Genomic DNA, 27,137 nt, shown 5'->3' with positions numbered 1-27,137 from the left:
GAAAAATAAGGGTGAAATCCATCTATTTCTAATCTTTATTTTCGTATTTTAAATCCTTAGTGAAGAAGTTGTGCAAGTATATTATGTAGGAATCAAGGCACGAAAAATTAAAAACTAGGCAGATTTTTATTCTGTGAAGGTTCTAAGTGATTTATTGATATACCAAGAGTTTGATTGCTACTCCAACCTATAAGATCTCGTCATGGGAGCAATTTAACAAAAAGCATTTAAAACTATATAATTACTCATTAGTAAAAGAAAATTTGAGCAAGTAATGCTTACAAAAATATTATAAAAAGGGATTGGATCATTTTACTACGTTACACAGGTATTACAAAAGTATTCAAGTAGAAGGTGGTCTGTTCTATACATCCCCGTACCCTCTTTCCAAGAGTTTCCAAAACAAGAAGGATTTATCTTCATTTTCCTTTTCTTTTAACTCCAAGGAAGACAGAAAGAAGAAAATATCTATGTTACTGCTCGGGCTTTCCTTTGACCTCTTTCGATTCATCTGAGAGTTGTACTTTGCTGTCATAAGTCTTCGTCCAATCCTTAATAAAAGACTTGTTGCAGCATGATTGTATCTCATGGAGAATGAACATACAAAATATGTCTTTCCAAAAAAAAAAGTCTTTTATCCAGAAGAAACAAGTGAAGCTCCATGAAATAAATGATGTTTGGTCCCTTGTCTTTTATCCAGAAGAATAATATTTGTTTATTAATTAGTGGGGAAACTACTTATCCCTTTCCTTTGATACAGCAATATAATCAATTTCTTAGCTCTCAAAAAAAAAAATAAAAAAAAAGAAAATAGTGGGAAACTCACATGGGACGACTTTGACCCAAGTTGCCTATATTTTCCTATACCTACTCACATGGGCCGACTTTGATTTTTGCCTTTGTTCCTCTTTTAACTCAACAGAAGCTACTATTCCATTTTATTTCCTTGCTTTTCCCATTTTTCTCTTAACTCAAAGAAGGAAAGCATCTCTGTTGTTCAACTCCAAAAAAAAAAAAATTGTTCTCTTAAATTACTCTTGTTTGATCCCTGCTAGCTCCTTTTCCTTTCCTTAATATTGGTTTCCCGACCTTTGGAGTTGATGAGGTAAATCCGTGCAGCTTTAGAATAAAGATCCATCTGAATTGAGGTAAGCTTCAATAAAACATATTATATTCTTCATATATAATATTTTTATATGCTCATTTTCTCTTATCACGTATGCAATTGACTTCTTGATTTCTCTCAGTTGGCAAATAAAATTACTTAATTTTTACTTCACTTCTTTCTCAGCCCTTGGCAACGATGGTTAAATAAAAGTTGTAGTAATTAGGAAAAAAATTGAAATAAATAGATATTTAAACTTTGAGTAAGTAATTTATAGAATGACAATGCCATGCTTTTACATTAACATGAATGATGATATATTTCTAAGTAATATACACATTACTAGGAAAGCATTTTCCATTTTCAAGTTAGTCGATCGACAATTTATTCTCTTGTAATTCACATATTATCAGTGAGGTATTACTCTGAAAGTAAAGTACTTTGCAAACATTTGGTAATTGCTTTTGTCTCTATGTAAAAGTACTTTATACTCATTGAAGTTGTTTTTAAGCCTTAGATCATCAAAGAATGGCTGCTGAATTTGTTGCTGCTGCTACTGCCGGTACCATTGGGAACCTGGCAACTGAATACGCATCACCTTATCTCAGTTACTTTTTCCATTTTGGCAAAATTGTTGAAGATTTCAAGAATCGTCGAAACGAACTTGAATTGAAAAGGCATAGGGTGAAAAATGATGTCGATGAGGCTATAAGGCAAACTGAGGTAATTGAGAAAGACGTTGAGGACTGGCTAACAAGAACAGAGAAAGCATTGGGAGAAGCTCAGAATTTGGAAGCTGAACTAGAACGTAATAAGTGTTTTAGTTGGTGTCCTAGTTGGGGTTGGCGATACCGCTTAAGTAAAAGAGTAGCGAAGAAGACACTTTGTATCTCTCAACTCTCAAAGACTTGTAATTTTCAACGAGTAGGTCACCGAGCTATTCTTCCAGGTTTAGAGTTCATTCCATCTAAGGATTTCATGTCTTCTGAATCTTCTAATTCTGCTTTAAAAGAGATCATGGATGCTTTGAAAAAGGGTGATGTGAACATGATTGGACTATATGGGATGGGAGGAGTGGGTAAAACCACTTTGGCAAAAGAAGTGGGAAAGCAAGCCAAACAACTTTTTGATAAAGTTGTGATTGTTACCGTGTCCCAAGCTCCAAATGTCCACAATATTCAAGACAAAATTGCAGACTTCCTAGATTTAGTTTTTGAAAAGAAGACTATAGAAGGAAAAGCAGAACAATTGTGGTTGAGAATAAAAGACGTGAAGAAAATCCTTATAATCCTTGATGATGTTTGGGAAGAACTTGACTTGAAGGCTATAGGAATTCCATTCGGTGATGATCACAACGGTTGTAAAATTTTTCTAACCACGCGTCTTCAACAAGTTTGCACTCGAATGAACTGTCAAAAGGACGTTCAGCTCAACGTCTTATTTGAACATGAAGCATGGGCTTTATTCAAAGATAATGCTGGGCTAAAAGATGTCTCTTCCCCCTTGAATGATGTAGCCAAGAAGGTTGCCGAAGAATGTAAGGGTTTGCCTCTTGCAATTGTTACTGTGGGAAGAGCTTTGAAAGATGAAACTCTAGAGGGGTGGAAAGTAGTATATCAGCGATTGAAAGACTCTAGGCATATAGAGAATCAAGATGTTTGCGGAGGTATTTATAGTAGTCTTAAGATTAGTTATGATTATTTAAAAACAGATAGCAGTCGTTCATGTTTGCTATTGTGTTCGCTTTTTCCAGAAGATCATGAGATTAGAATCGAGGAATTAATTGTTTATGGAATTGGACAAGGAATTTTCGATGGTGTTAACTTAATTGAAGATGCAAGGAGGGAAATGCATGTAACAATAACAAACCTCCAAAAGTCAGGTTTGTTGTTGAAAGCTAATGATGAAAGGCTTGTGAAAATGCATGATGTGGTTCGTGATTTTGTTCATTGGATGACGTCAGAAGGGGAAAACGCATTCATGGTGACAAGTGGGTTAAAGGAATGGCCTAAGAGTAGATGCTACACAGCAATCTCATTGAGTAAAATAAATATTTTTCCTGACAAATTGGAGTTTCCAAATCTCAAAACTCTCTTGTTAGATTGTGATTATGACAACGATAACGAGGGTTTAACAAGAGTTCCCAGTATGTTTTTCAAAGAATTGAAAGTCCTCAACGTTTTAGTTCTTAGAAGGGTCTTCTTATCATTAGAAGAACTTCAATTCTTAACAAACCTTCGAACTCTACACTTGGAAGGTTGTCATTTGGAGAATGCTTCTGCATTGGGAAATTTGAAAGAACTTGAAATTCTTGTTATTCGTTATTCTGATATCAATAAGCTACCCGAATTATGGGAATTGACTACTCTAAGATTGCTAGTTATATGGAACTATTCACCAGTTTTGATTCCCCGAAATTTGCAACCAAGGTGAGTAGTAGATGTGACTCTTAATTATAATCTTAATTTTAAATATTATTTATTATTAATCTTATTAATTTTCCTACTATTATATTTTATGCAAATCTACCCATTTTTTATTCTTCCCTCAAAATTCCCACATTCTTTATCTGGATGCCTTACTAAATCCACTTTTTCTAATTGATGGAAAGAAATTAGTTCACGTAGATCTCAAACCAAATAGGTGCCCCCTTAGCCAAGAAATTTTAGTCACCCAAGGTTTTTTTTTTTTTTTATCTTATTCTCACGGTTTGATCTCATGCTTTAGCCTACTCTGTTTGAGCCTTCAAAGGTGAGGCAATTACATGGAGTTTATTTCTTTAATTGTTGTAAAAACAATTGCAATGTTTAGTAACTTTATATTGTAAATCATTATCATTAAAGTATAATCATAAGACATTGAAGCATATTCATGTTCATATTTCTTTTTTCTATATTTTGGTTTTCAATCTTTTGTCTTAAGTGATTTGCTAGGTAGGGTTATTAATGATTTTTATTATTTGTATGTTTTATAACTTGGTTATATCATTGATAGTACAACTAAATATTCATATTGTATATCATATTTTCATAACTTTTCTTCTCATGGGAATTTACTTCATTATATATCTATTTGTATTATTCACTTCACTTGTTATTAGTTGCTTCTGGTTTCTTAATTAGCCTATATTTTTGTTTAATGTCAGGTTGGAGCGACTAGAAGAGCTACACCTTTATCCGTATATACAAAGGCGAGTCATTAGCTTATTAAAGCTGTGTTCATCACCCCACTTGACCTCGCTAACACTGACGGTTTCTTCTAGACGTATTCCAAAGAGTTTTGCTTTCCCTAGATTACAAAGCTTCATTATAATTGTAAACTTGGTAGCAGAAGATGTTTATAATGTGTATGAAACTAATTCTGTTGGGTATTTGACCTCAAGAAGAATCTTGGCAATCAGTGGATTCTCATTGAATGCATTCAAGAAGTTGTTTTGGAATGTGGAAGAGCTTACTCTTGATAACGTCATGGATTACAAAAATATTGTCCCAAGTGCAGATCAAGGGGGACTGAATGAATTAACTTCTTTCAATATTAGAGATTGCAAGGATTTGGAATACTTGATTGATACAACACAAGAGCAAGGGCCACACTCTGCTGCTGCATTCTGCAATTTGGTGATATTAACTTTGACCAACATGATTTGCTTGAAAGAGTTGTGCCATGGTCGGTTTCCGAATGGGTTCTTGCAGAAGTTAGAAATATTGACTATATTGGAATGCAATAATCTCATCGTTGCAATTCCGGACCTGCCAAATATAAAAGAAGTGAGTGTTGAAGATTGTGCAGGGTTGGAAGTGGTATTCCAAATAAATGGGCTTCTTCATGCCAATGAAGAAAATCAGACGTCAATGCTATCAAGTTTAACTAATTTGGAGTTAGATTCATTACCAGAATTGAAGCACATATGGAAAGGACCTCCTCATCTTGTTAAACTCCAAAGTCTGGAGGTTATCAGAATAGCGTCTTGCGATAAACTGGCATCTCTCTTTCCTGCTACCATTGCTCAAAGTTTGGTGCATCTAGAAGAACTCCATATACACGATTGCAGTGAGCTGGAGCATATCATCACAGAAGCAGAAACTGATAACAATGAAATAGTATCAAACACGCACCTCCATCCTCTGTGTTGGCCAAAATTGAGAACTCTTGACATATCTAATTGTCCAAGATTAAGATATGTGTTTCCGACCTTCGTGTCTGAATGTCTTCCACGACTAGAAGTGCTTTGCTTAAAAGATTTGGCACAATTAAAACAAGTGTTCAGCCCCGCAAAAGAAAGGGATGGAAATAACATTCTACTCAAGTTGCTGGCATTGCAGGAGTTATCCGTGGAAAATTGTCCCCAGTTGACATGCTTCATTGTCCAGGATCAGATCAAGGTATTTCTTTTTATCATTTGTCTTTTTTTTTTATGGTTTAAATTCAATTGTTTATGCCATCTAATAAACACCTTCTGTAGTTAGGTTTGCACCCACTATTTTCTCTTAACTAAAAATGTAAAAGCAATGGCCTACGCCATTGTTTTCCTCTTTCAAACAATTTGATGAAAATTTTTTATTTAAATTTTGAAACATAAGTGCTACTGTTAAAAATGTAGGAATTTTTGTGAATTGGCATCTAAAAGTATGAAATTGAGTAAAATTTGCTCAAGTAATCCCAATGTAATAGAAAACGAAAGTATTTAATGACATTTTAGTGGTATTTGTATTTGCAGGAATTATCTCTTTCTAAGTTAGGAAATAGTAGTCAATTGTGTATCTCAACCAATTGCAGTCAAGACTATCTAGCAGTTGGGAATCATGAAGAGGTATTTCAGGTTCAAGGTGAGTATTCATTCTCAAGTTTAAATGTATTGCACCTGGAGGATTTATGTGAAGTGCGGCTTATATGGAAGGATGTCCCTCAAGTTGTAACCCTCGAAAACCTTACAACTCTGAATGTGATTGATTGCAAAAGGCTAAGTTATATATTTTCACCTACGACTGCTCGAGGTTTATCACAGTTGGTCTGTTTAAATATACAACAATGTGATAAATTGGACCGAATCATTGCTGAGGATCAAGTTTGTTCATCATCAAATGCTGATCTCCAACCTATGAGCTTTCCTAATTTGACCACAATTTCTGTTGGATTTTGCAAAAAATTGAAAAGTCTATTTCCTCTTGGATCTGTTCGTTGTCTTCCAAAACTTGAAAAGTTAATAGTTGAAAGGAACTATGAATTGGAGCAAGTATTTGAATTAGAAGATGAAGCAGAAGTGATAATTAAAAAGGAGATAAAGTTTGACCAGTTAGAAGAATTATCACTTCAAGAACAGCCAAGCCTCTTTGACTTTTGTCCAAGTGGATATCATTTCGTATTACCGGATTTGAAATGTTTGATGGTAACAAAATGTCCCAAGATGACTACATGTTTCTTCATTGATTCAGAGTATTCTGTGCACGCCAAAGCAGAGGTATACACCTTGAAAACCTTAATTCTATGTAGCTCTAGGGAGTCTTTTAATGATATTATAAGACGTAATCTTCAAAGTCTTTACTTAAATGATTGAGTAATACATTGCAACCAAAACATTGGTCTAGAATATCACCCTTTTTTTAAAAAATTAAAAATTTATTCATCCATTGTCATTATGTCATACCAAGTCTTTTACATTCATCTTAATTACAACAAGGCTACTGTAACAGCCTCTAGTTTAAGCAAAATCAAGGCATTCAGCAAGGCTACTGTGATAGCCTCTAGTTTAAGCATACAAAACAGAGGCTTTAAGATAACAACCAAAGAAGAAGGAAAGCTATGAGAGTTTTCTCTTTCATATATTGCATTCATCTTAATTATTTGTTTATATACATAGCAAACAAAGCTTACACTTGTAAACATATCTAAAACAAGTGTTTAGCTTAAAGCTGTCTTAACACATGCAAGACTACACATATATCATGAAGGGAAACAGCTAACATATTCTCAAAATACAAGTACAACGAAGCAAAAAAGATTAAGAAGGAAGACAAGTGATAAGCATCATGCACACTTACTAAAAGATATATTGTAGTAGGCTGTTAACATATATGCCTTACAAAATACCATACAAGTGCAAGTGTTATTCTTAACAACAACTAGGCAGGCCATCAAAGAAAGCACCTAAACCTGCACCCTAAACAAGACAAACTACACTTGGCCAATGTTTGCAACTAGGGGTGAGCAAATGTAAATTGAACCGAATAATCGAACCGAATAGAAATGAGTTCGATTTTTTCGGTTCGGTTAGTTCGGTTCTTTGGATAGTTTGGTTGTTAAAATTAATTCGGTTCGATTTTAGTTAAGAAAATTTCTAACCGAACTAACTGAACTTAAGTAAGGGCATTATAGGGATTTTGCATGAAAAATAAATCCTAAACCTAATCTCTTCTCCCATTTAGTTTCTCTTTAATTATATGAATATTCATCTTATTTATTATAATTTTTTATTATCATTCTTAATATTTTTGTAGTATTGATTTATTAAAAAAATACAGCATAAATAAATATATACAAACAAAATTTTTTTTGTGAAGTTCGGTTTTTGGAAACCGAACGGAACTAACCGAATTAGTTTGTTTTTGGTTAGTTTGATTATTTGTATAGTTTGGTTCAGTTTCGGTAATTTTTAAATATGAGTTCAGTTAGTTCAGTTATTAGATATCCAAAATCAAATTAACCGAAATAACTATTTGCACACCCCTAATTGCAACAAAGATCTTTAAAAAACTTGATCCAATGCAAATAACGAAGAGAAACAAAGAGCAAACAAGAACCTAGGCACAAAATTGTTCTGACAGACATCCCAACAAGATGTCTAAGAATTGTCAGAAATAGGGAGGCTCCTATCATTCAACCAAATGCAAAAAAAAAAAAAAAGCATAAAGGTCCATTTGTTAAATCCTCAAAATTAGTGACATTACCAACCTTAAAGCTGCAATCAGGAAGCAAACCACCCACCACACAATCACCAGTGGCAAAAGCCAGATCTAAGACAAAGGCAACTTTAAAAAGACCTCTGATCAACATAGAGAGGAGCCAAGAAAAGCAACACCTTGAGACGCTCCACCAAGCTTTCATTCAGAAACAAAACGAACAACAACAACACCTTAGAACCAAACATTGCTTGAAGAACACTCCCTAAGGAATCATCACTCATCCTTGCAAACCATCCCTTCCCCCAACACAACCACCCCTAAATCATCGTCCTCACCCTCTAAAGCGAAACAAAACCAACAACAACTAACCTTTAACCCATTGCCTCCCTTGAGAAACCACTACCACTCCTACTCCCTTCCCTATTAGTAAAACACCTCCACAACACTTAACCTCCTTAAACATTTAACCCGATAGACCCATCCACAGAAAAAGTTCAAAAGAGCACTAGACTAAAGTAATCCCATGCCCCTCACCAATACATGAAGCAAAGAAATAAAGATAAAAATTATCTTTTCTTTTTTTATATATATATATATTTTTTCTTTTTTTTTTATTTTTGCTATCTTTTTTTCTTGTTGTTTTTCTTGTGTTTTATTTTTAATTTTTTTCACTTTTTAATGACATGCACAAAAAAATCAGGAAAGCCTCCTTTAGAACACTTAAGGCTTTGACCTTGCACGAAACATAAGTAACATAAACCACATGAAGCAGCAAAAGCACTTAGGATTTCTCAAAGAAAAAAAAATGATTCAATCCCATTTCCAAACCTTCCAAAAAGGAGAACTTAACATACATTCCTAAGATCCTAACCCAAACCATAGATCAATAGTAAAAACACAAGGAAAAATGGCAAGAAAACCTCCCTTAAAAAGCTTGAGTTTATGACTCCGCAATAAACATCAGCACCTTAAAATGAAAAAATAATAAAAACACCCAAAAAATTTGAAAGAAAAAAGAAAATTCAAGCCCAACTTTTCCAGAAAGAAAAACCTAATCAAAATTCCTATGAGTCCGGCCCATCCAATGGTAAAAAACACATAAGAAATCTAAAAACAAAACATCCCCATCCCTTCCACCTAGACCCAGAAAACCAAAACCCCCAAATACAAACTCAAAACCAACCATATGAAGAGATAAAAAAATGAACCACACAAACTCCCAACACTCGAAACCCACATAAAAATTCCAAATCTAGTAAGGATTGAGTCATCACCCATACTGACCTTAAAACCAATCAAAACTCTTCCAATTTAGGCACAACTTTCCACCACCTTTCATAAAGCATTGAACATGAAAAAAATAAATCAAAACTCTTAATTGAACAAGAGATAAAAGAGGACAAGGTTAGACTAAGCCCATACTTCCTATACCCTATTACTTCACCTACTTAAATTCCTTTATATTGCAGCAAAATTAAGAGTTCTTCATCTTTTTTAAGCCCTTTCTTGGCTAGTTTATTTCCGACCTCGTTACATTTCATAGGAATTTTTCTAACTCACCACTCCTTCACTCGTTTCTTGATCCCTTCAATGTCAACAACCAATCCTTTTAATTTCTAAGGTGCTTTCTCTAGCTAGATCACTCACATGACAACATTGCTAAAGTCATTCTCATCCACCAATTTGTACTTCTCCGCCCACTTAGACACACTAAAAAAAAGAAACACCTCTTTAATTGCCTTAACTTCATCCTTATTTACACTCCCCACACCCAATGCCTTAAAGAACATCATTTTAACCACACTATGCTCATCCTTAAATGCCTCTCTAATGGTAATTCTCCTGGGTTCCCCCTAGAAACTTTATCAACATTGAATTTAAGGGTTTTTTCATTGGGCTTATCCAATTTGACTCGTGCTTTTTCCTTTGTAATCATACCTATAAAGAAACATCTCACCATCTCCTAAACCTGTCTATTCTCGTTCGACCATGTGGCCTTAGTCCACTAGGCCATTTTAACCTTAATCAATTCTAAGCATTATTTACCATCCCAAAGTTTCCCTTGAAAAACCATCTCATTACACATAAGCCAACTAGTCCAAACAATGGCAAAGAAAGCCTATCTCCACATTTTTTAATCCCTAACTTTTAATAAATCATTCAATGTTGGGAAAAAGACATTGCTCTAGCATTAGCAGCCCATTGCACTCATCACAAACTACCCCATCCCTTCCACAATTTTCAACTTTCCTTGCACTCTAAGAAAAAATGATCCACCATCTCCACACCCTCTCTACACACTACACACACAACCATCTCTTCCTTGAGAAGCTCTTTTTAAACTAACTCAGCATTGACTACTATTCTACCTCGTAGCACTCTCTAACAAAACACTTCAACTTTAAGTGGGGTTGCCCCGTTTTACACCTCCTCCAATGCTCACTATGGACCTTTACTTCTTCTACCATTACCTTACAAAAAGATTTGATTGAGTATTCACCGTTAGGTGTTCATTTCCAAACAATTTTGTCCTCATAATCTTTAACCATTGAGTTATTTGCCAATAAACTCATCAAGTTGTCCTACTAATCTTTCTCTCAATCTAATAAACTTCTCCTTAAGTCTATCTTCCACTACCACTCATCTCCTCTCCAGTCACAGAGCTCCTTTACTTTTCCAACTTTCTTATTAGACAAGGCAAAAATCCTTAAAAAATGAAACTATAAAACCATATCTTTAATCCACTCATTGGCACAGAAATTTAAGCTTTTCCCATCACTTAAATTAAAACCTAATTTCACCCAGCTATTCCCCATCACACCCATTTCAAGTTTTGCCACATCATCGACCTCCTTCTCAACCTACTAGTGCTAGGAACCAAAGCGTTATGGTCCTCTCCTCCCTTTCAACTACCATTTGTTTCCACATATTTTCCTTTTCTTACCCAAATCTCTAAATCCATTTATTGAATAGAGTAGTTTTTTTTTAATTCAAGGTTTACCCATCAAAAACCTCTATACTCCTTGTATGTGCATATAAATCCCCAATCCACATAATGATTCTTTCTTTCCTTCACTATTCCTCCCCACAAAAATCTCTTTTGAATTTTTTCTATTTCTTGTCTCATTCTCTCACTAGCATCCTAAAAAGTGACATAAAAAAACTAGGTAAGCTTCCTAACACTAACTTAATGAGAGTCACTTGGCCCTTTTTCGAAAGCATTCAACCTTTCCACCTTGCTAATCTTCTCTCAAATTTCTCAATTACTAGCTTTCGTATTTATTTAGAGTTACTTCTTCCCCATAACTATAAACTTAAGTATTTTGTCGAAAATTTGTCAACTCTGCATCCTAATCTACCTGTTCCTGAATCAGACTATCCTCTATCCCTACATTAAACATAAAACTTTTCTAAAAGTTAATTTTAAAGCCTGAAACTAACTGAAAACACCTAAGCACTCTCCTAGCCACCATCATCGACTCCCACTAAGGTTTGCACATAGCTATATCATTGGCATATTGAAAATGTGATAAAACTAGAACTCTATTTCTTATCTCAATCCTTTTACACACACCAATTTTCATCGCCTCACTCATCATGGCACTTAATCCTTCTGTTACATTATTAAAAAGAAACAGTGATAGCGAACATCCTTGTTAAGTCCTCTCCTTATCTTAAATTGCTTAATGGGGACCCCATTGACTAAAACTGACACTCTAGCTATAAATATACAAGCTCTAACCTATCTCGAAAACCCATTTTATTCATAACAACATATAAAATATCCTAGTTCATAGTGTCATATGCTTTTTCAAAGTCAAATTTTAAAAATACCCATCTTTTACCTTCTCTTCTCATAGCATCAATCACTTCATTCGCAATTACCACATAGTTAACCAACTACTTTCCAGCTATGAATGCAAATTGTTAATTCCCTATTACCTTACTCATCAGCTTTTTCAACCTATTAGCCAAAGCCTGAGCAATGATCTTGTATACACTTCTTACCAAGCTAATTGGCCTATAATCCCTTATACTCTCAAGGGACAAGCACTTAGGGATCAATGTGATAAAGGATGTAATTAAATGCCCTTCTATATTGTATTTGTAAAAAACCCTCTCAATAAATTGCATAAGCTATTCCATTATGTTTTGAAAAATTTTCAATTAAATCCATCAAAGCGTAATGCCTTACTCCTATCACATAACTATATCGCTTCTCATACCTTACCTTCCTTGAACCTCTTCTCAAGACCTTCTCTACTCTCATAGCTCAAGGTTTTAAACCCTCCTCCTAAACTCCTTACGCTTGCCACATCCTCTTCTTTGTAAATTGACTCAAAGTATTCTGCCACCTTTTCCTTGACCTTCACTAGTTCATCAACCACTTAACTCCTTACTCTAACTTCAATAATATAATTCTTTCTCGATCTTGAGGATGCTATGGAGTGAAAAAACTTAGTATTCTTATCCTTCTCCGACAACTATTTCAGTCTTAATTTCTAGTGCCACTCTCTTTCTTCTTCTCTTTAAATCTTTCAAAGCTCACTCTTCTTCATTGCAGCCACACTTCTTCAATTTAGCTCCATATTTCCTCTCTTAATCATCTCTTTAGCCTAATCTATCTCTTTTTCAATTGCTTCTAATCTCTGTTATGCATTTCCAAGGTTATTATGTTGCCAATCCTTAATTGTTCATTTAACTTCCCAAGTCTACTCTATAGTCCCCTTTTATGCCCCCTTCATCTAAGTTTCCTCCCAAGATTTTGTGAACATATCATTAAAAGACTTTTCCTTGAGCTAGTGATTAAAGAACGTAAATGGCTTTAGTTCTCAATCTTAATCACTTTTTTCTAACATTATAGGGTTGTGGTCAGACAAGGATGCTAGAAGTCTTTTTTGAACTAGTGTGGTGAAAATTTTAATGTACTCATCATTAACTGAGAATCCATCTAATATACTAAAAGCTTCTTCCTCCCTAAAATTTTGATATGTAAGCATCCTTCCCACTAATGGCATATGAATCAACCCCATTTCGTCAATGAACTCTTTAAAGATCACCATAACCCTAAAATTGATTGACATACCTATTCTTTCTTTTTCACTAATGGTAATGTTAAAATCTCCCATTAGACACCATGGTACTTGAACCTCTCTCATCACTTTTTTAAGCATACCACATAAAGTCTTTCTATCCTTATCAATGTTTGGCATATAAATGTTACCTAAGTCACACCTACAATTTTGATCTTTTCTTTTTCCTACAACCAATAAATGCCATCTCGACTCAAGTTGTTAATCCATCTAAAAGACTTTTTTATCCCACAGAGTTATCAGACCACCCTACGCCCCTTCAACCATCATCACCATGCTCAAACACTTCCTCTACCCCTAAGCTGTTCTAATAATTTTTCTATCAATTCTATCTAATTTTATATCCTACAAAAACAACACACCTAATTTTTCGTTTTTTACCAACTACTTTGTTGTTCTTTTTTTTTTTCTTACTTCCTAGTCCCTTAATATTCAAAGTAATAATTTTCATAACGACCCAAAAATAACACACAAGCCATCAATCACTAGTCAAACCTATTAGGGTTTATTAAATTAGCTCTTAGAGCTTGGCTCTCTGTTTGCTACTTTTAATTCTGTAATCTTTCGACTTACCTCTTCTTTTTCTTCCTTGAACAAAAGCCCCAATGCCTTAGTAAGCTCCCATGTCTATACCACTTCTTGTCTAATTGGGGCATTCCTCTTTATGATATCTGTATTTGACACCGAGTCCCCTTCCTGCAGCTTATTGTCTAAATTTCCAAATTTTGTTTCTTTTTCCAATTGGTCCTTAACCTTCCTCCTTGTACTAGATGATTCCAATTTTGAAGTCAAAATTTACTTCCTTTCCTAACTTTCTTCTTCTTTGAACTTTCTCTTCCTCTACTTGAGCTTTTCGATCCCTCTCTAATTTTATGTGAAAATCTCTTACTTATGTCACCCTGTAGTGCTTTTTTTAAGCTAAACTTTCCCCTAATTTGCATAATTTGAATCTTTATCAAAGGTAGACTCCAACTTTATCTCTTTAGTTTCCCTCTCTCTTTTCTTAAGACATATGATGAGGATCTCGCACCTTGAGTACTTCTCTCCCGATTAACCATTTTGTCTACCTGCCTCTCTTCAATTTTTGCCATAGATTTTCATCTCCAAGAACTTGTTGTTTCCTGCTCATGTATCTATACTTGTTGCTCAACTTTCCCATTAATTTCATTTCTATCGTCCTTAGCATCAATCATATCACTTCCCTTACCTACCTTTATTGGTTTTAATTGTCCCAATGTCTTTCTGTAACTTTCAAGGCCTGTTGTTTTAATCCATCCTGACTCATTAGAGTTTTCCTTTGGGCTTGCATTTCTAATTTCAGCTTCAACTCTTTCTTCCTTTCTTGGGTTCTTTTCTCTATAATTTCTTTCCAATTGATTGATCCTTTGGGGCCACTGTCACTCACCTTTTCCTGAGAGCTCAACTTCACTTCAACTACCATGAGCCCGTTTACAATTGAAAGACTTTCAACCTAATCTTTTTTCTTTCCAAATTCTCCTTCATTTCTTCTTCTTGTTCACTATCCACATCATTTTTCCAATCTTTAGTCAAACTTTTTTTCTAACTTTTCTCTTTCTTTCTTCTCTAGCATGTCCTTGCCCTGTCCCATCAACCACTAACTCTCACATTTTTGGACACCTTATGTTGTCATCCTTCTTCCTTTTTTCCACTACACACAACACTAATTTGGCTTAGCTTTAATTTGAAATCTTCTAACACTTTATACTTTCTTGCTATCTTAATTCTTGTTCTTATGTTCCCCGATGTTGCACAATTATCACCATCATGGCCCTTCATCTCTGTAGCTATCTCTCCTCCCTAAGCATTGCAGCTCTTCTCTTTGGACATTGTTTCCATTTTCGAACACAGAACATCTTTCTCTTTTAAAGATAATTTGAGCATTGTAATACTTTTATTCCCACACAACCCTCCCATTGATGATAAAAATCTCCCCATTGGCTTCAAGAGACATCTGATTGGGTATAACTGCACTACTATTGACCTTCACTATCATAAAAACATGATCAAACCTTTCATGCTTTTGTATGCTACTATCAAGTCCAAAAACTCACCCCAGCATTGACCAATCAATTTAAATGTATTAAGGTGCCATAAATGTTATGGGACTTCACTGAGTCTAATCCATAGCTCTATATTCCTCACTCTTAGGGCCTTAGAGTATGGGGTCAACTCCTAAAACCATGTTAAAAATAAAACCTAGTAATACTCCAGTAACACTTTCATTTCCCCAAAGGTGACCTACATATTCAGAACAACTTAAACCTAAGCTATTATGCCCTCCTTAAACAGCCTCTATTCAATGCAACTTATAGCCACCTTTGCTCTAAGGTGCCCTACAATACTACGGTTCAACCAATCCATATCAGCCTCAAGAATGGTCATCTTGATTGACTCTAAAATAACATCTAACACTTGTTTTGCAATAGTCACAATCTTTTTAACCCCTTGCTCTAGCTTCTATCCCTCATCTATACAACTTCTATTTCCCTTCTTATTTCTCATTTGAGCCTCCAACTCAACCCGTTTCTCTTTTTGCTCTCTTACTTTGTGATTCTTAGCAACATTTTTGACAACCTCTTTGAGGGTTTTCAATCCAACTTTCTGTCTTTAGCATTAACTTTTCTTTTTCCCATGTCGACTTCGAAGGTTGACAAAGGTAATGGAACAACTCTCCTGACCAAAATTCTCTTTCGGTCTATCAATTGGTGATCCCCTCATTGCAAAGTGTTTTCCATCTCTACTTTCTCCTTATACCTAATGAAAATGATGTTCGTTGCTCTTGCTTTGTTCTATGAGCTTGTCCTTGGAATGATCACGTCCACCACATGGCCATACTCCTCAAATGCACCTTTTGCCCATGAAAGTATTTTGCTTAGCTTGTCTGCAAAAATAGAGCGAAGGTTGTCAAGCCAACACTTGCCATTAATTCCTTCATGAATCATCGCTTTCTCTCCCATTATCACTCTCGCTCTTAATAGAAAGACAATCTTAACATTCAAGACAAATTAAGGACCACTTCATCTTTAACATCATGAAAACAGAGCATGTGCTTCAAATATACTTGTCAAGTGTGCTTCACAGAAGCTGAACATTTTTCTCATTAAAGGCCTTTTTATCACCTTTAGTAAATGATTCCATGACTTTTAATAAATTTGGCCTAAAATGCTTATAAATTATGATGTGCCTATTTTTCACTGCTTATAAATTAATGACCTTTTGCCCTCATAATTACATGAGATATTAATACTTTTGTTTTACATTTCACTACATCAATTTTTTAAAAAGACACCAGAATTGGTGGAGCAGAACACCACTGAAAAGACTGCTGCTGCTCAAAATACAGTTCACACCGAGAATATATTTTGGTATGGGCAAGAGGGTGTGCTACCACCTTACATGGAAGAATCATGAGATGATTTCAATGGAACTTGCAAAGGCATGTTTAAATATAAACAAGTAGGTTGAAGTTGTTAACTAAACACTTCAAACTCAAAAACATAAATTTAAATATTTATTTTTTAAAAAAATTGTATTTATTTGACTTAATTGACTTGTTACGTTAAATCTCACATATTTATGTCAATATTTTGACATTGCTTGTTTCACCTTTATAATTTTTTATGTAAGTCTTACTATTTCACGTCAAGGCCTTTTAACTATTAATTTTCACTATAATTATTTTTATCCTTATTATTATTTGTTTATAAATTAAAATTTACAAACCGTTAAACACTTTAAACTCAAGAATATAAATTTAAATGTTTAATTTTTTAAAAAATAATATTTATGTGACATAATAGACTTGTTATGTTAAATCTCACACATTTATGTTAATATTTTGACATTGCTTGTTTCATCTTTATAAGTTTTTATGCTAATTTTTATAAGTTTATTTCAAGATTTTTCAACTACTAATTTTCTCTATAATTATTTTTATCCTTATTATTATTCATTTATGAATTAAAATTTGTCAGCCGTTATACAATTTCAACTTGAGAATATAAATTTAAATGTTTAATTTTTCAAAATATTATGTTTATTTCACTTAATTGATTTGTTATATTAAATTTCACACGTTTATGTCAATATTTCGACATTGCTTATTCCACCTTTGTAAGTTTTTACGTTAATTTTTACAGGTTCACTTTAAAGTTTGTCAACTACTAATTTTCACTATAATTTTTCTTATAATTACTATTTTTCGTTTATAAATTAAAATTTGCAAACTGTTATATACTTTAAACTTGAGAATATAAATTTATATGTTTAATTTTCTAAAAAATTATATTTATTCTACATAATTGATTTGTTATGTCAAATCTTATACGTTTACGGCAATATTTTGACATTTCTTGTTTCATTTTTATAATTTTTTACGATAATTCTTACAAGTTTATGTCAAAGTTTTTTTAACTACTAATTTTCACTATAATTATTTTTATCTTTACTATTATTCATTTATAAATTAAAATTTTTAAACTACTAAACACTTTAAAATCAAGAATATAATTTTAAATATTTAATTTTTAAAACATTATGTTGACTTATTATGTCAAATCTTACACGTTTACATCAATATTCTGATATCGCTTTTTTTATTTTTATAATTTTTTATGTTAATTCTTTTAGGTTTACGCCTAAATTTTTTAACAACTAATTTTTTCTATAATTATTTTTATCCTTACTATTATTAACTTATAAATTAAAATTTGTAAACCATTAAACACTTTAAAATGGAGAATATAAATTTAAAATTGAATTTTTCAAAAAACTATGTTTATATGAAATAATTGACTTATTAAATCAAATCTCACACGTTGACATCAATATTTTGACATTGAATTTTCCATCTATATAATTTTTTATGTTAATTCTTATAGATTTACGTCAAAACTTTTCAACTACTAATTTTCACTATAATTATTTTTATCCTTCTTATTATTCATTATTAATTTAAATTTGTAAATCGTTAAATACTTTAAACTTGAGAATATAAATTTAAATTTGATATAATCTTATTACGTTAAATCTCATATGTTTGTGTCAATATTTTGACATTACTTATTCCCCTTTATAAATCTTTACATTAATTCTTACAAGTTTACGTCAAGATTTTCAACTACTAATTTTTTCTATAATTATTTTTATCCTTACTATTATTCGTTTATTAATTGAAATTTGTAAATTGTTATACACTTTAAACTGGACAAGATAAATTTATATGTTTAATTATCCAAAAAGTTATATTCATTTGACATAATTGACTTGTTTCATCAAGTCTCTCAAGTTTACGTCAATATTTTGATATTGTATGTTACATCTTTATAATTTTTATGTTAATTCTTACAAGTTTACGTCAATATTGATGTGTGAAACCTCGATTTTTCTTATGATGAAAATTGATAAAAATTTGAACTTTTATGTATTATACATTTGTGATGATTGTTAATGAAAATTTCTTGTCATTTGGTGTTCAATCTATTCATATTGTGAGTATCAGTTGTGGGAAAATGATGGTTGCAAAAATGGGTGAAAAAAGAACTCATAGATATTGATTTGGATTTAATATGGTAGCTTGTAGATTATATGAATGAATTATGATTTAATTCCATCACTACAACATTTTTACTCTTTTACTACATAATTTTAGCTGCATTTATTTTAATGTAACTAAATTCATCATATTACACTTAATACATTACATTTAATTACATTACGTAATCACATAAAATAAATTAAGAGGAGAGAAACCCACAAAATAAAAGCAACCAATGGCCCATGAAATAGTATTAAAAACAAAAGCCCTTGACCTTTGACGTTCAATGCTTTTTTCTTGGAAAATCACCCTTTCTCTTTCTCCAGTTGCTTAAATAGACTATCTTCCAAATTTTTTAAAATTTTACTACTTTCAATTTTTCTAAGACAAGTAAATCTCTTTTTCCCAATTCATCAATTTTCTTTTTCCTTTTTCCCACAGAGTTTATTTTCAAAATCCTTCAGTTTTCTTTTCTTTTTTCCCATTTCCTCTTTTTTATTCCCTTTCACGGTTTTTCCCTTTGAGATTTTGTATTCAGATTTTGAAGGTTCGGTTCTGTGTTCCTCTTCAATTTTGAAGGTTTGATTACCCCAATAGATTTGATTACTTCTTCCATTCAAGTGATATGTGTGTAACTTCTTCGATTCTGTTTTATTTTTCTCTATTATTTTTTTAATTTTTATAATAATGTAAGCTTTTAATTTAACATCCTTAATAGATTAATTTTATCCTATTTTTTTAATAAATTTCTATCATAAGATGGAAAGATTCAAATAGAAACAATTTGATTTTAGGGAGATATAATGGAATATCAAAGAGTCTAAATGAACTAAAGTTATTATGTATATGGAGATATAATGGAATGATAAGTCAACTAGGTTTATTTTTCTTTTTCTACCACGTGAGTAAGGAGAGGGTTAAGGAGGTGTATGAAAGGGCTATAGCTAATGTGCCTAGATATATTTACTTGTGGATTTTGCAACTAATATGATATGTAGCTAATTTTTAGTTTTTATATAGGATTTTGCAAGGAGATGTGCTTATGGTTATTTTCTTGCTCGAAAATCATTACTTCACTTGACTTAGTGGCTATACATAGTAATCTGATATGACTATTTAGTGGAAAACCAATCAAAGGAGCTATAATAGTCTAGTTGATGCCTTTGCTTTTTCATGTTGTAAGGTTTTCTATCTCTTGGAATCTGAATAATATTGATCCTTTTGTTTCTAGAAGTATGCAGAAGCAATCCATCTTAACAATTGTCAGCAATTGAGGTTGAATTATATTTTAAAAAGATTTACAAGTATAATTTGCAAATTTTTTGTTATTGGTATTACATTAATTATGATAATTACATAATTTTTCTATAATTCTTGAAAATATTTTTTAATGCTAATTATTGATGTAATTAATGGCATTATACAAGATTTATTTTGATTTGGATATGCCTATCTTGAAATGTAGATTTTATCTATTTTTCTAATTTACTGGAAGTTGACATTATAGGCAAATGATGCGGTATTTTGTGGGCGAATCCTATAGTTTCTAGCACAATTCTTTCCATTGTCTGAACTTTAGGTAGTCGTTTCTATTTAGCCTTACTCTGCACTTTGATTGTTATTGTTTCCCCTTTCTTAGTGATATCAAATATGTAAGGGAGTTTTTGACACATCAAATAAGACAAAATATGAGAAAGACCCACCTCAAGGTGAATTTGGGTTAACTGCATTTTCTTACTTTTCTAGTTTGCATTTACTTGTGAAATATTTATATTTTTCCAATCAACACCAATTTTAATTTATACGTTCTTTTCAAGCATTTTTGTTGATTTCAACTTTTATAAAACCTTTTAGAGTTCACAAGTTAGTTATGCCACTTTAACTTTGGAAGTGGATGTTCACTTTCTCTCAGTCTCCTAGAAAATAGTTTGGAAAGAGATTTGCTTGTTGCTTTTTTCTTGACAAATTTTGAAAGAGATATTAGTTTCTTGCTTTCACCAACTTAAGGCCCTCTAAGGATACAAGTACCAGCTCATTTGCCTCACTTGACCTTGTATTTACTGTTTAACATAAATTTATCATCTTTCTTTCCACGTAATTATATCATTTGTATCATTTGCTAAGGTTTATTAAAGGCACCAAATACCAGCAGTCACTTAGTTCCCCTATTGCCTTGTATGCTATAATCAAAATCCATTTTATTCTGAACATAATCAAACCTTTATTATCAGCAACAAGAAAAGAATTCAAGACTGGGGACTTAAATATATATATATATATATTCAAGCACCTATAAGTTGGACTACATTTAGGAGATCATAACTTATTTCATTATGTGCATAATCAAACTTTTGTTATCAACAAACGGAAAATAATTGCTCAATTTTTGGTTGGACTAATTCACTTCTTAAATTATAAACTTTTATTAATGTTGTGAAAATCTTAATGTAGGACATTTGTCAAATTCATTTATTCTCTTCTCACAGAGATCATCTGCTTGTTGTTGTTATATTTCTTGAGTGTGCTTGCTTCCCAAATTGCACAAAGACCTTGTAAAGATGAAGTATCATCTCATTGCCCTAGTGAGCCAAGTACTTTTTTTTATAAATTCATCATCTTGCCCTCACCATAATTATTTTGGCTCTTTGTTCTATGACATGCTTCTAATAATTTTCTTTAATTCATGTTTCTATTCTTTTTCCTTTTCTTTTCTGCTTAATTAGGTTGAAAATAATTTAACTTTTGCATTAAGTTGCCGAGTTTAATTTTTTCTTGCTTTATAATTCATTGATTCATTTCTCATAGAGGATTTGGATTTTTCTTTTATTGCAAGGAGATCATTTGTTTGTTGCTACTATATTTCTTTACTGTGCTTGTTTTCCAAATTTAATAAATACCTTCTGAGGATACTAGTATCAGTTCACTGTCCCCCTAAACCAAGTAAATTGTTTATGCTTGTGTGATTTACGGTTATCTTTGTTAACAATACTTAATCAAAATCTTAACTTATAACATAAATTCATTTTACCATACCTTACAACACAAGGCACGTTTTATTCTTTTGTATAAAATAATTATAGTAAGTGAAAATTGAAAATAAGTTATGTTGTGAATATAAGTATCATGAAATTTATTAAAGTTTCTTTCTTAGGGTCCTCTCTGTCATCTCCATCAACATTTCTAAGAGCTAAGGCTACTGCAGAGGAAGCTATTTTAAAAGAACTTCCAAAGGTAATTACTCTTTGTTTTCTACAACTTGAGCTTCTAATGCTAGCTATATTATTAATTTATTATAATATAAGTGGGTGAATCTGTATGTTAATAGTTGTGAAATAGTATTATATAATAAAGTACACACCTTACATTGAGCACGAATGGAAATTTTTTTTCTATTTTTCTTTTGGTTATTTTTTTATTTTAGGTGTAGTTACATATAAAAAAAAATTAGGTTGGATGGAGATAGAAATGGTTTGCTTTATTTAGCTTTCTAAATAAAACAAACCATTCCTAGGATCACACCATCACCAAACCCCCATGCTCCTTCTCAAATCATGGTTTTTAAACAAAGGTTAGTATCCAAAAGACAAATCTAGATTTCAACGTCACTTTATATCTTTTCATTTGGGATTCAAATGTATAGAAAAATAAAGCTTGGACTGCATTCGTGATTAAAGAAGCTGCCTTGATAATGATGACTGCCACTGGTTTCTTATTAGTTGTTAACTTATATTTGTCAATTATGATATTGGATTTTTGAAATGTCTTATGATCAATATACTTACTTTCCTTTAGACACCCAACTAGACTAATATTGTAACTTGCAGGGTACCAAGTAATGCCTCTTCTACAATATATTCTTATCCACATGGCAACAAACTATTTTGTGATTCTAGCTGGTGATATTTGTTCGATCCCCTCTCTTGCTTCCCTTGGATTTCTTGCTTTGTTTTTATTTTGAATTTGATTTGTGCTTCCTTTTTATGGTTGTTCTGTTATGTTCCTCATTTTTTTTTGGCTTTTTGGTACCTTGTTCATATCTCTTGGGGTTGAGCTTTGTGCTCTAGATGTTGTCTTTATTTCTAGGTTTTGCTGTCTTTGTTTCTTTGTCAGTTACTTTGGCTCTGTTTTTTATTCAATAATAGATTGCCATTCAAAAAAATATATATTTGCTATAAATTTTTGTAAAATTTGCATGATTTAGACTCTCTAGGTTGCTGTAAAAGTTAAACCTTTTTGTTACATATTAGAAGGTTATATGTATTACTATCATATACTTTTTAATTGCACATTTTAAATGATGCCATATGATTTAAGATTGCAACCATATACTATATGGTTGCATATTAATTTTGTTGTGAAATTCCATTAAAAATGCAACTAAACTTTTCCATATATTAGTTAAGGTTGCACGTTTTCTAAGCACAGCCTTAACCTAAGGTAGCTTATTGTTCACCTATGGTAGCAATTTTTTCTATAGCTGAAGGTAAAAAATGTTGTAGTGCATGTTGGATGTCTTGGTCCTGTTAGAGTGCTAGATGGGGAGTGAATAACACTAAAAACTTTCTATTCAGCTGTTTAAAGCTTAAAGAGTACTAAACTAATGGAATTAACAGCTTCCACCAAACTTTTACAAGGTGAGTTTCTAACCTAAACTCTAATCCATTACAACAAGCTTAAAAATGCTTCTCACACTCCAAATTTTCAAGAAAGAGAAGAAAAAAAAGTACAACTAAGTACTTTTACAAGTCTGGATAGATTACAATCAAGTTCAAACACTTTTTCTAGATATAAAATGAAGAACAAGTGTTTTTAGTGAAAGATATTTGCTTTTGCTCAAAATGGCTCTTTTCTCTTCAAATCTACTTTCTTTGACCGTTAAGGCTTTCTTTTACACCTGAGGAGTCAGATTTTTCTGTTGAAGACAGTTTCTAGAAGTTAGAAACAACTCTGATGCACTTTTAGCCGTTATTTTGTCCTCTAGTGTTTAAATTCAAAAATGAGACAGACTTCGGCTAACTGGTTACAAGCAGCTCTAACTGATTATAGCTTATCTACCTTGCACTGTTTTGCTGTTGAGTTCTTTGCTCTAATTAATTACGAGAGACTTTAACTGATTATAAACTTTCTATTTTCATTCTTTTCTACACAGAAGTCCTCCTCTAATTGGTTAGCTCTTCCCATAACTGATTGAAGCTATACTTCCTTCAACCATAACCTATTAAAATCAACTTTAATCAACTAGAAAAACTTCGAATTTTGAACTTCTCTATTTTGACTCCTTTCAATGGTCAATAATATTTTCAAACTTGTTTTTGGTGCTTAAATATACTAGGACCTAATGCTCTAACTAATTAACCAGACTTCTTAATCGATTAGTATATTTTTAATTTGCTTCAACTTATCACACAACCATGCCTTAATTGATTAAGGTCCCTTGTATATCAGTTACTAAGGTTCTATTTTTGTTCACTACTTGCTCTTTCCCTATTTAACTGATAACTTCGCATTAAGTTTAGCAAGCTTCTTAACTTGCCTTTAATGGACAACTTTGTTAGGGGTATTGAATTAAATCTTGCACACTTAAACAACAAGATTAGACATTAATGAATGAAGAATGTTTTGTTATCAACAAAAACATATGGAGTCAACATTCTCCCATTTTTTTGATAACGATAAAACCCTCCTAAATTAAGAATGTAATATTTGTAAAAAACATTTATATGCAGATTTGGGATTACTCCCCCTAAATATATGCTCTAACAAAATTATCTAATGTAAAGACATTCAATCACAAGAACATATATATATATATATACATCAATGTCCAACCATTCAACATAATTTCAACATACAAATATAAAATCTCAACACAATATAAACTATGTAAACATAAATATAATTCCATCATAATACCATAAGCATTCAACCATTGTTTAAAGCATGAAACATTGTTTCATAAACCATACCATAAAATATCCCAAAACAGAACCAATAAAAGCATATCTTAAAAAATTGATTTAACTTTCCTATCTTTCCTACTGATTTTTCTCCTAACTTCTATTATTCTACCTCTCTATCTTTCTCCCCTTTTTGTGGAATCATCCAAAAAAGATCTTAATCTAAGTTCGGGAAGGGCGAGGATACATCAGTGCCAAAATGCACTTTAAAGGGTTTAGGAAAAGAGCTTGATGATAAGTCATATGATGAGGATAAGGTGGATGAAATGGGATGGGGGGTTGTAGGGTTAGAAGGCTTTTGAGTGAAAGTCAATGCCAGTCTAGCAAACTTTTTTTTTGAAGGTTTTAGTCTTGGTGGCCATAGTTTTCTTGCTTTTACCAGTAGGTCTTTGAGAGGTTTGGCTAGCTACTATAGTTTTCCCTTTATCCTGGACTGCTTGCTTGACAGCCTTTCCAGATTTTTTTTGAGCCAACTGAGTTTTTTTCTCCATTCTTTCCTTTTTTCTTTCTTGATCAGCGTTGGCCTCTTTTAAGATATCATCAATAAACTTGGACACCTCAATTTCTTTTGAATCTATGAGAGAGTCATTGTTCCTCTTTTCTGCTAGTGATTGTTCTTCATTCAACTTGACTGGTTCATCTGCCAATTCAACTTTAACTTCGTATTCTTTTTTATTCTCTTTTATAGTTGGTTCCTTTTCCTTTCTTCTTATTTAGCTGGTTCTTTTTCAAAATCCTCATTTTCATTCTGATTCACATCTTTATTTTCAAGTATTTCTTTTTCAGCTTCCCTTTCATGATCTGAAGTAGCAACCTCAAACTATTCTGTAGTTGTTCTCTCACTAGACTGACTTGTAACAGTGGTTGGGGCTTCAAGTGATTTTGTTTCTTTGGTTGGATGTAACAGGGCTTCAAGATGTTGAAGTTTCTCTTCAATCTTCTCAGCCTAATCAGTTGTCTTCCCATCGATTCTCATGAAGATATTAAACATCATGTCACTTTGAAGAGGGGGTTGACTGGCCCTAATGAAAGGTGTTGAAGGACTTCCAGTTAAAGGGGGTAGAGGTGTACCTTCTGTGACTTTAATGCATTCATTTCTATCTATCTTGTATTCCTTTTTCAGTACATTTCTTAGAAATATCCCTTGATTTTTGTTCCTTGTAAAATTAGATTGAAATCTTACATTCCAAATTCCTTTCCTCTTTACCAAAGCTGTAAGAATGTTGCCATAAGGCAAGTTTGCTTTATCCCATAGTAGGGTTGCCTTGATTCTTTCTACCATATACCTTCCCACATTTAGTGGAATTTCATTGAAAACAACTTCCATCAGCCACAAGTCCTGTGCACTAACGTAGCTAAAATTGCTACTTCTTCCATGCAAAATGGTTATTATGAAATAATGTAGGATCCTAAGCTAAGCATTCTTAATCTCACTAACATAACTTCTAGAGGGAAACTTTCCCCTTTTTCCAGTTACAATCTCCCAAAGATGGCTTGGGTTATATTTCTCAAGCATCTTGTACTCTTCTACTTCAAATTTTGTTTTAAGAAATTCTCCTAGATCTTAAGCATTGATTTGAAAATCTCTACCATATAGGACACATTCAAGCTATTCTCCGTAAATCCTTCTTGATCTTCCAATTCAATTTTGTCAATAGCAATGCTAAAATACAATTCCTTAACCAAAGAAGGACTAAACATTCTATCTTCAAATGCACTCATATACCTTAGCTTCAATATTTCAAAATACCCTTCCATATCCTCTTTCACTGCCAGTGAATCACTAAAACTATCCTAATCAAAAAACTTACCACAAATGATTGTGGCATTCTTAATTTTTCTAAACTTATCAGCATGTAGGTGATTTGGAAATCGAGAAGAGGAACCAGCACCTTTGCTTGCAGTGGTTTTTGCATCTACTAATACTTTCCCTTTCTTTGTCATTTCGTTTTGCCTCCCTTCATCTTCTTGTCTAAAGGTTCTTTCTTTTTTCTTTTTTTCTTAAAGGAAAGTGTAGAAGAGTCATAAGCTTTCCTCTTTCTTTTTCCTTTCTCAGCTAATTTACGAGTAAAAGAGGTTTTTGCCATGGGATTCTTTTTCTAAGTTTTCTTAGGTTTCAAAGGGAGAAGGAGAAAAGGGAATTGGGAACTTCTTAAGACTTTTGATTTCTCAAGGTATGGTTTTCAATGCGTGGGTGGTCTTTTATGAGAGGTTATTAATCGATTGCCCTCGTTTTGAGTGGGTGGTTTCCTATACCACTTGCCCAGTTTTTTTTTTTAATTTCCAAAATTTCCCGTGCCATAGTCCTTTAACTGCCATAGGTCTTCTAATTGATTAGATCATGTCTTAATCTATTACTACATTTCTGACCTAAGGTTTTCTAAAGGGTCAGATTTTCTTTAACTGATTATGAACACCTTTAACTGATTATGAACTTACTAACTTGCTTAGTTATCCTACGATAGAAATGTTCTAATTGATTAAAAGGTGGTCTTAACTGATTGCAATGATCTTTATTTCTAGTTT

At 32.5% G+C, this 27,137-nt stretch overlaps 1 protein-coding gene across 3 annotated transcripts; it reads left to right on the top strand.

Annotated features, from left to right (window-relative positions):
• Window positions 842–22,797, top strand: LOC18586945 (probable disease resistance protein At4g27220). Of its 3 annotated transcripts, XM_018129695.1 has the most exons (6): window positions 842–1,148; window positions 1,623–3,534; window positions 4,251–5,487; window positions 5,823–6,563; window positions 21,806–21,885; window positions 22,479–22,797. In XM_018129695.1, exons 2-5 carry the CDS (start codon window positions 1,634–1,636, stop codon window positions 21,836–21,838), a joined length of 3,912 nt encoding a protein of 1,303 aa, XP_017985184.1. In that variant the 5' UTR covers window positions 842–1,148; window positions 1,623–1,633; the 3' UTR covers window positions 21,839–21,885; window positions 22,479–22,797. The 3 variants fall into 3 exon arrangements, 2 of the variants coding, with proteins under 2 accessions (XP_017985184.1, XP_007010617.2); XM_007010555.2 differs by lacking the exons at window positions 21,806–21,885; window positions 22,479–22,797 and adding an exon at window positions 16,404–16,671 and having other exon boundaries at window positions 1,617–3,534; XR_001929939.1 differs by lacking the exons at window positions 842–1,148; window positions 1,623–3,534; window positions 4,251–5,487; window positions 5,823–6,563 and adding an exon at window positions 19,126–19,233.

Source organism: Theobroma cacao, chromosome 10 (assembly GCF_000208745.1).
Source record: "Theobroma cacao cultivar B97-61/B2 chromosome 10, Criollo_cocoa_genome_V2, whole genome shotgun sequence".
NCBI classification, from domain to species: domain Eukaryota; kingdom Viridiplantae; phylum Streptophyta; class Magnoliopsida; order Malvales; family Malvaceae; genus Theobroma; species Theobroma cacao.
Note: the sequence above shows the minus strand (reverse complement) of the source record. Positions and strands in the feature narration are given on the sequence as shown.

Excerpts from the sequence above, each read along its gene's own strand:
- LOC18586945 (XM_007010555.2), top strand. The coding sequence starts at position 1,634 with ATGGCTGCTGAATTTGTTGCTGCTGCTACTGCCGGTACCATTGGGAAC. Across the intron at positions 5,488-5,822 it reads TTGTCCAGGATCAGATCAAG|GAATTATCTCTTTCTAAGTT; the intron begins GTATTTCTTTTT and ends TTGTATTTGCAG. Across the intron at positions 6,564-16,403 it reads CTGTGCACGCCAAAGCAGAG|ACACCAGAATTGGTGGAGCA; the intron begins GTATACACCTTG and ends TTTTTTAAAAAG.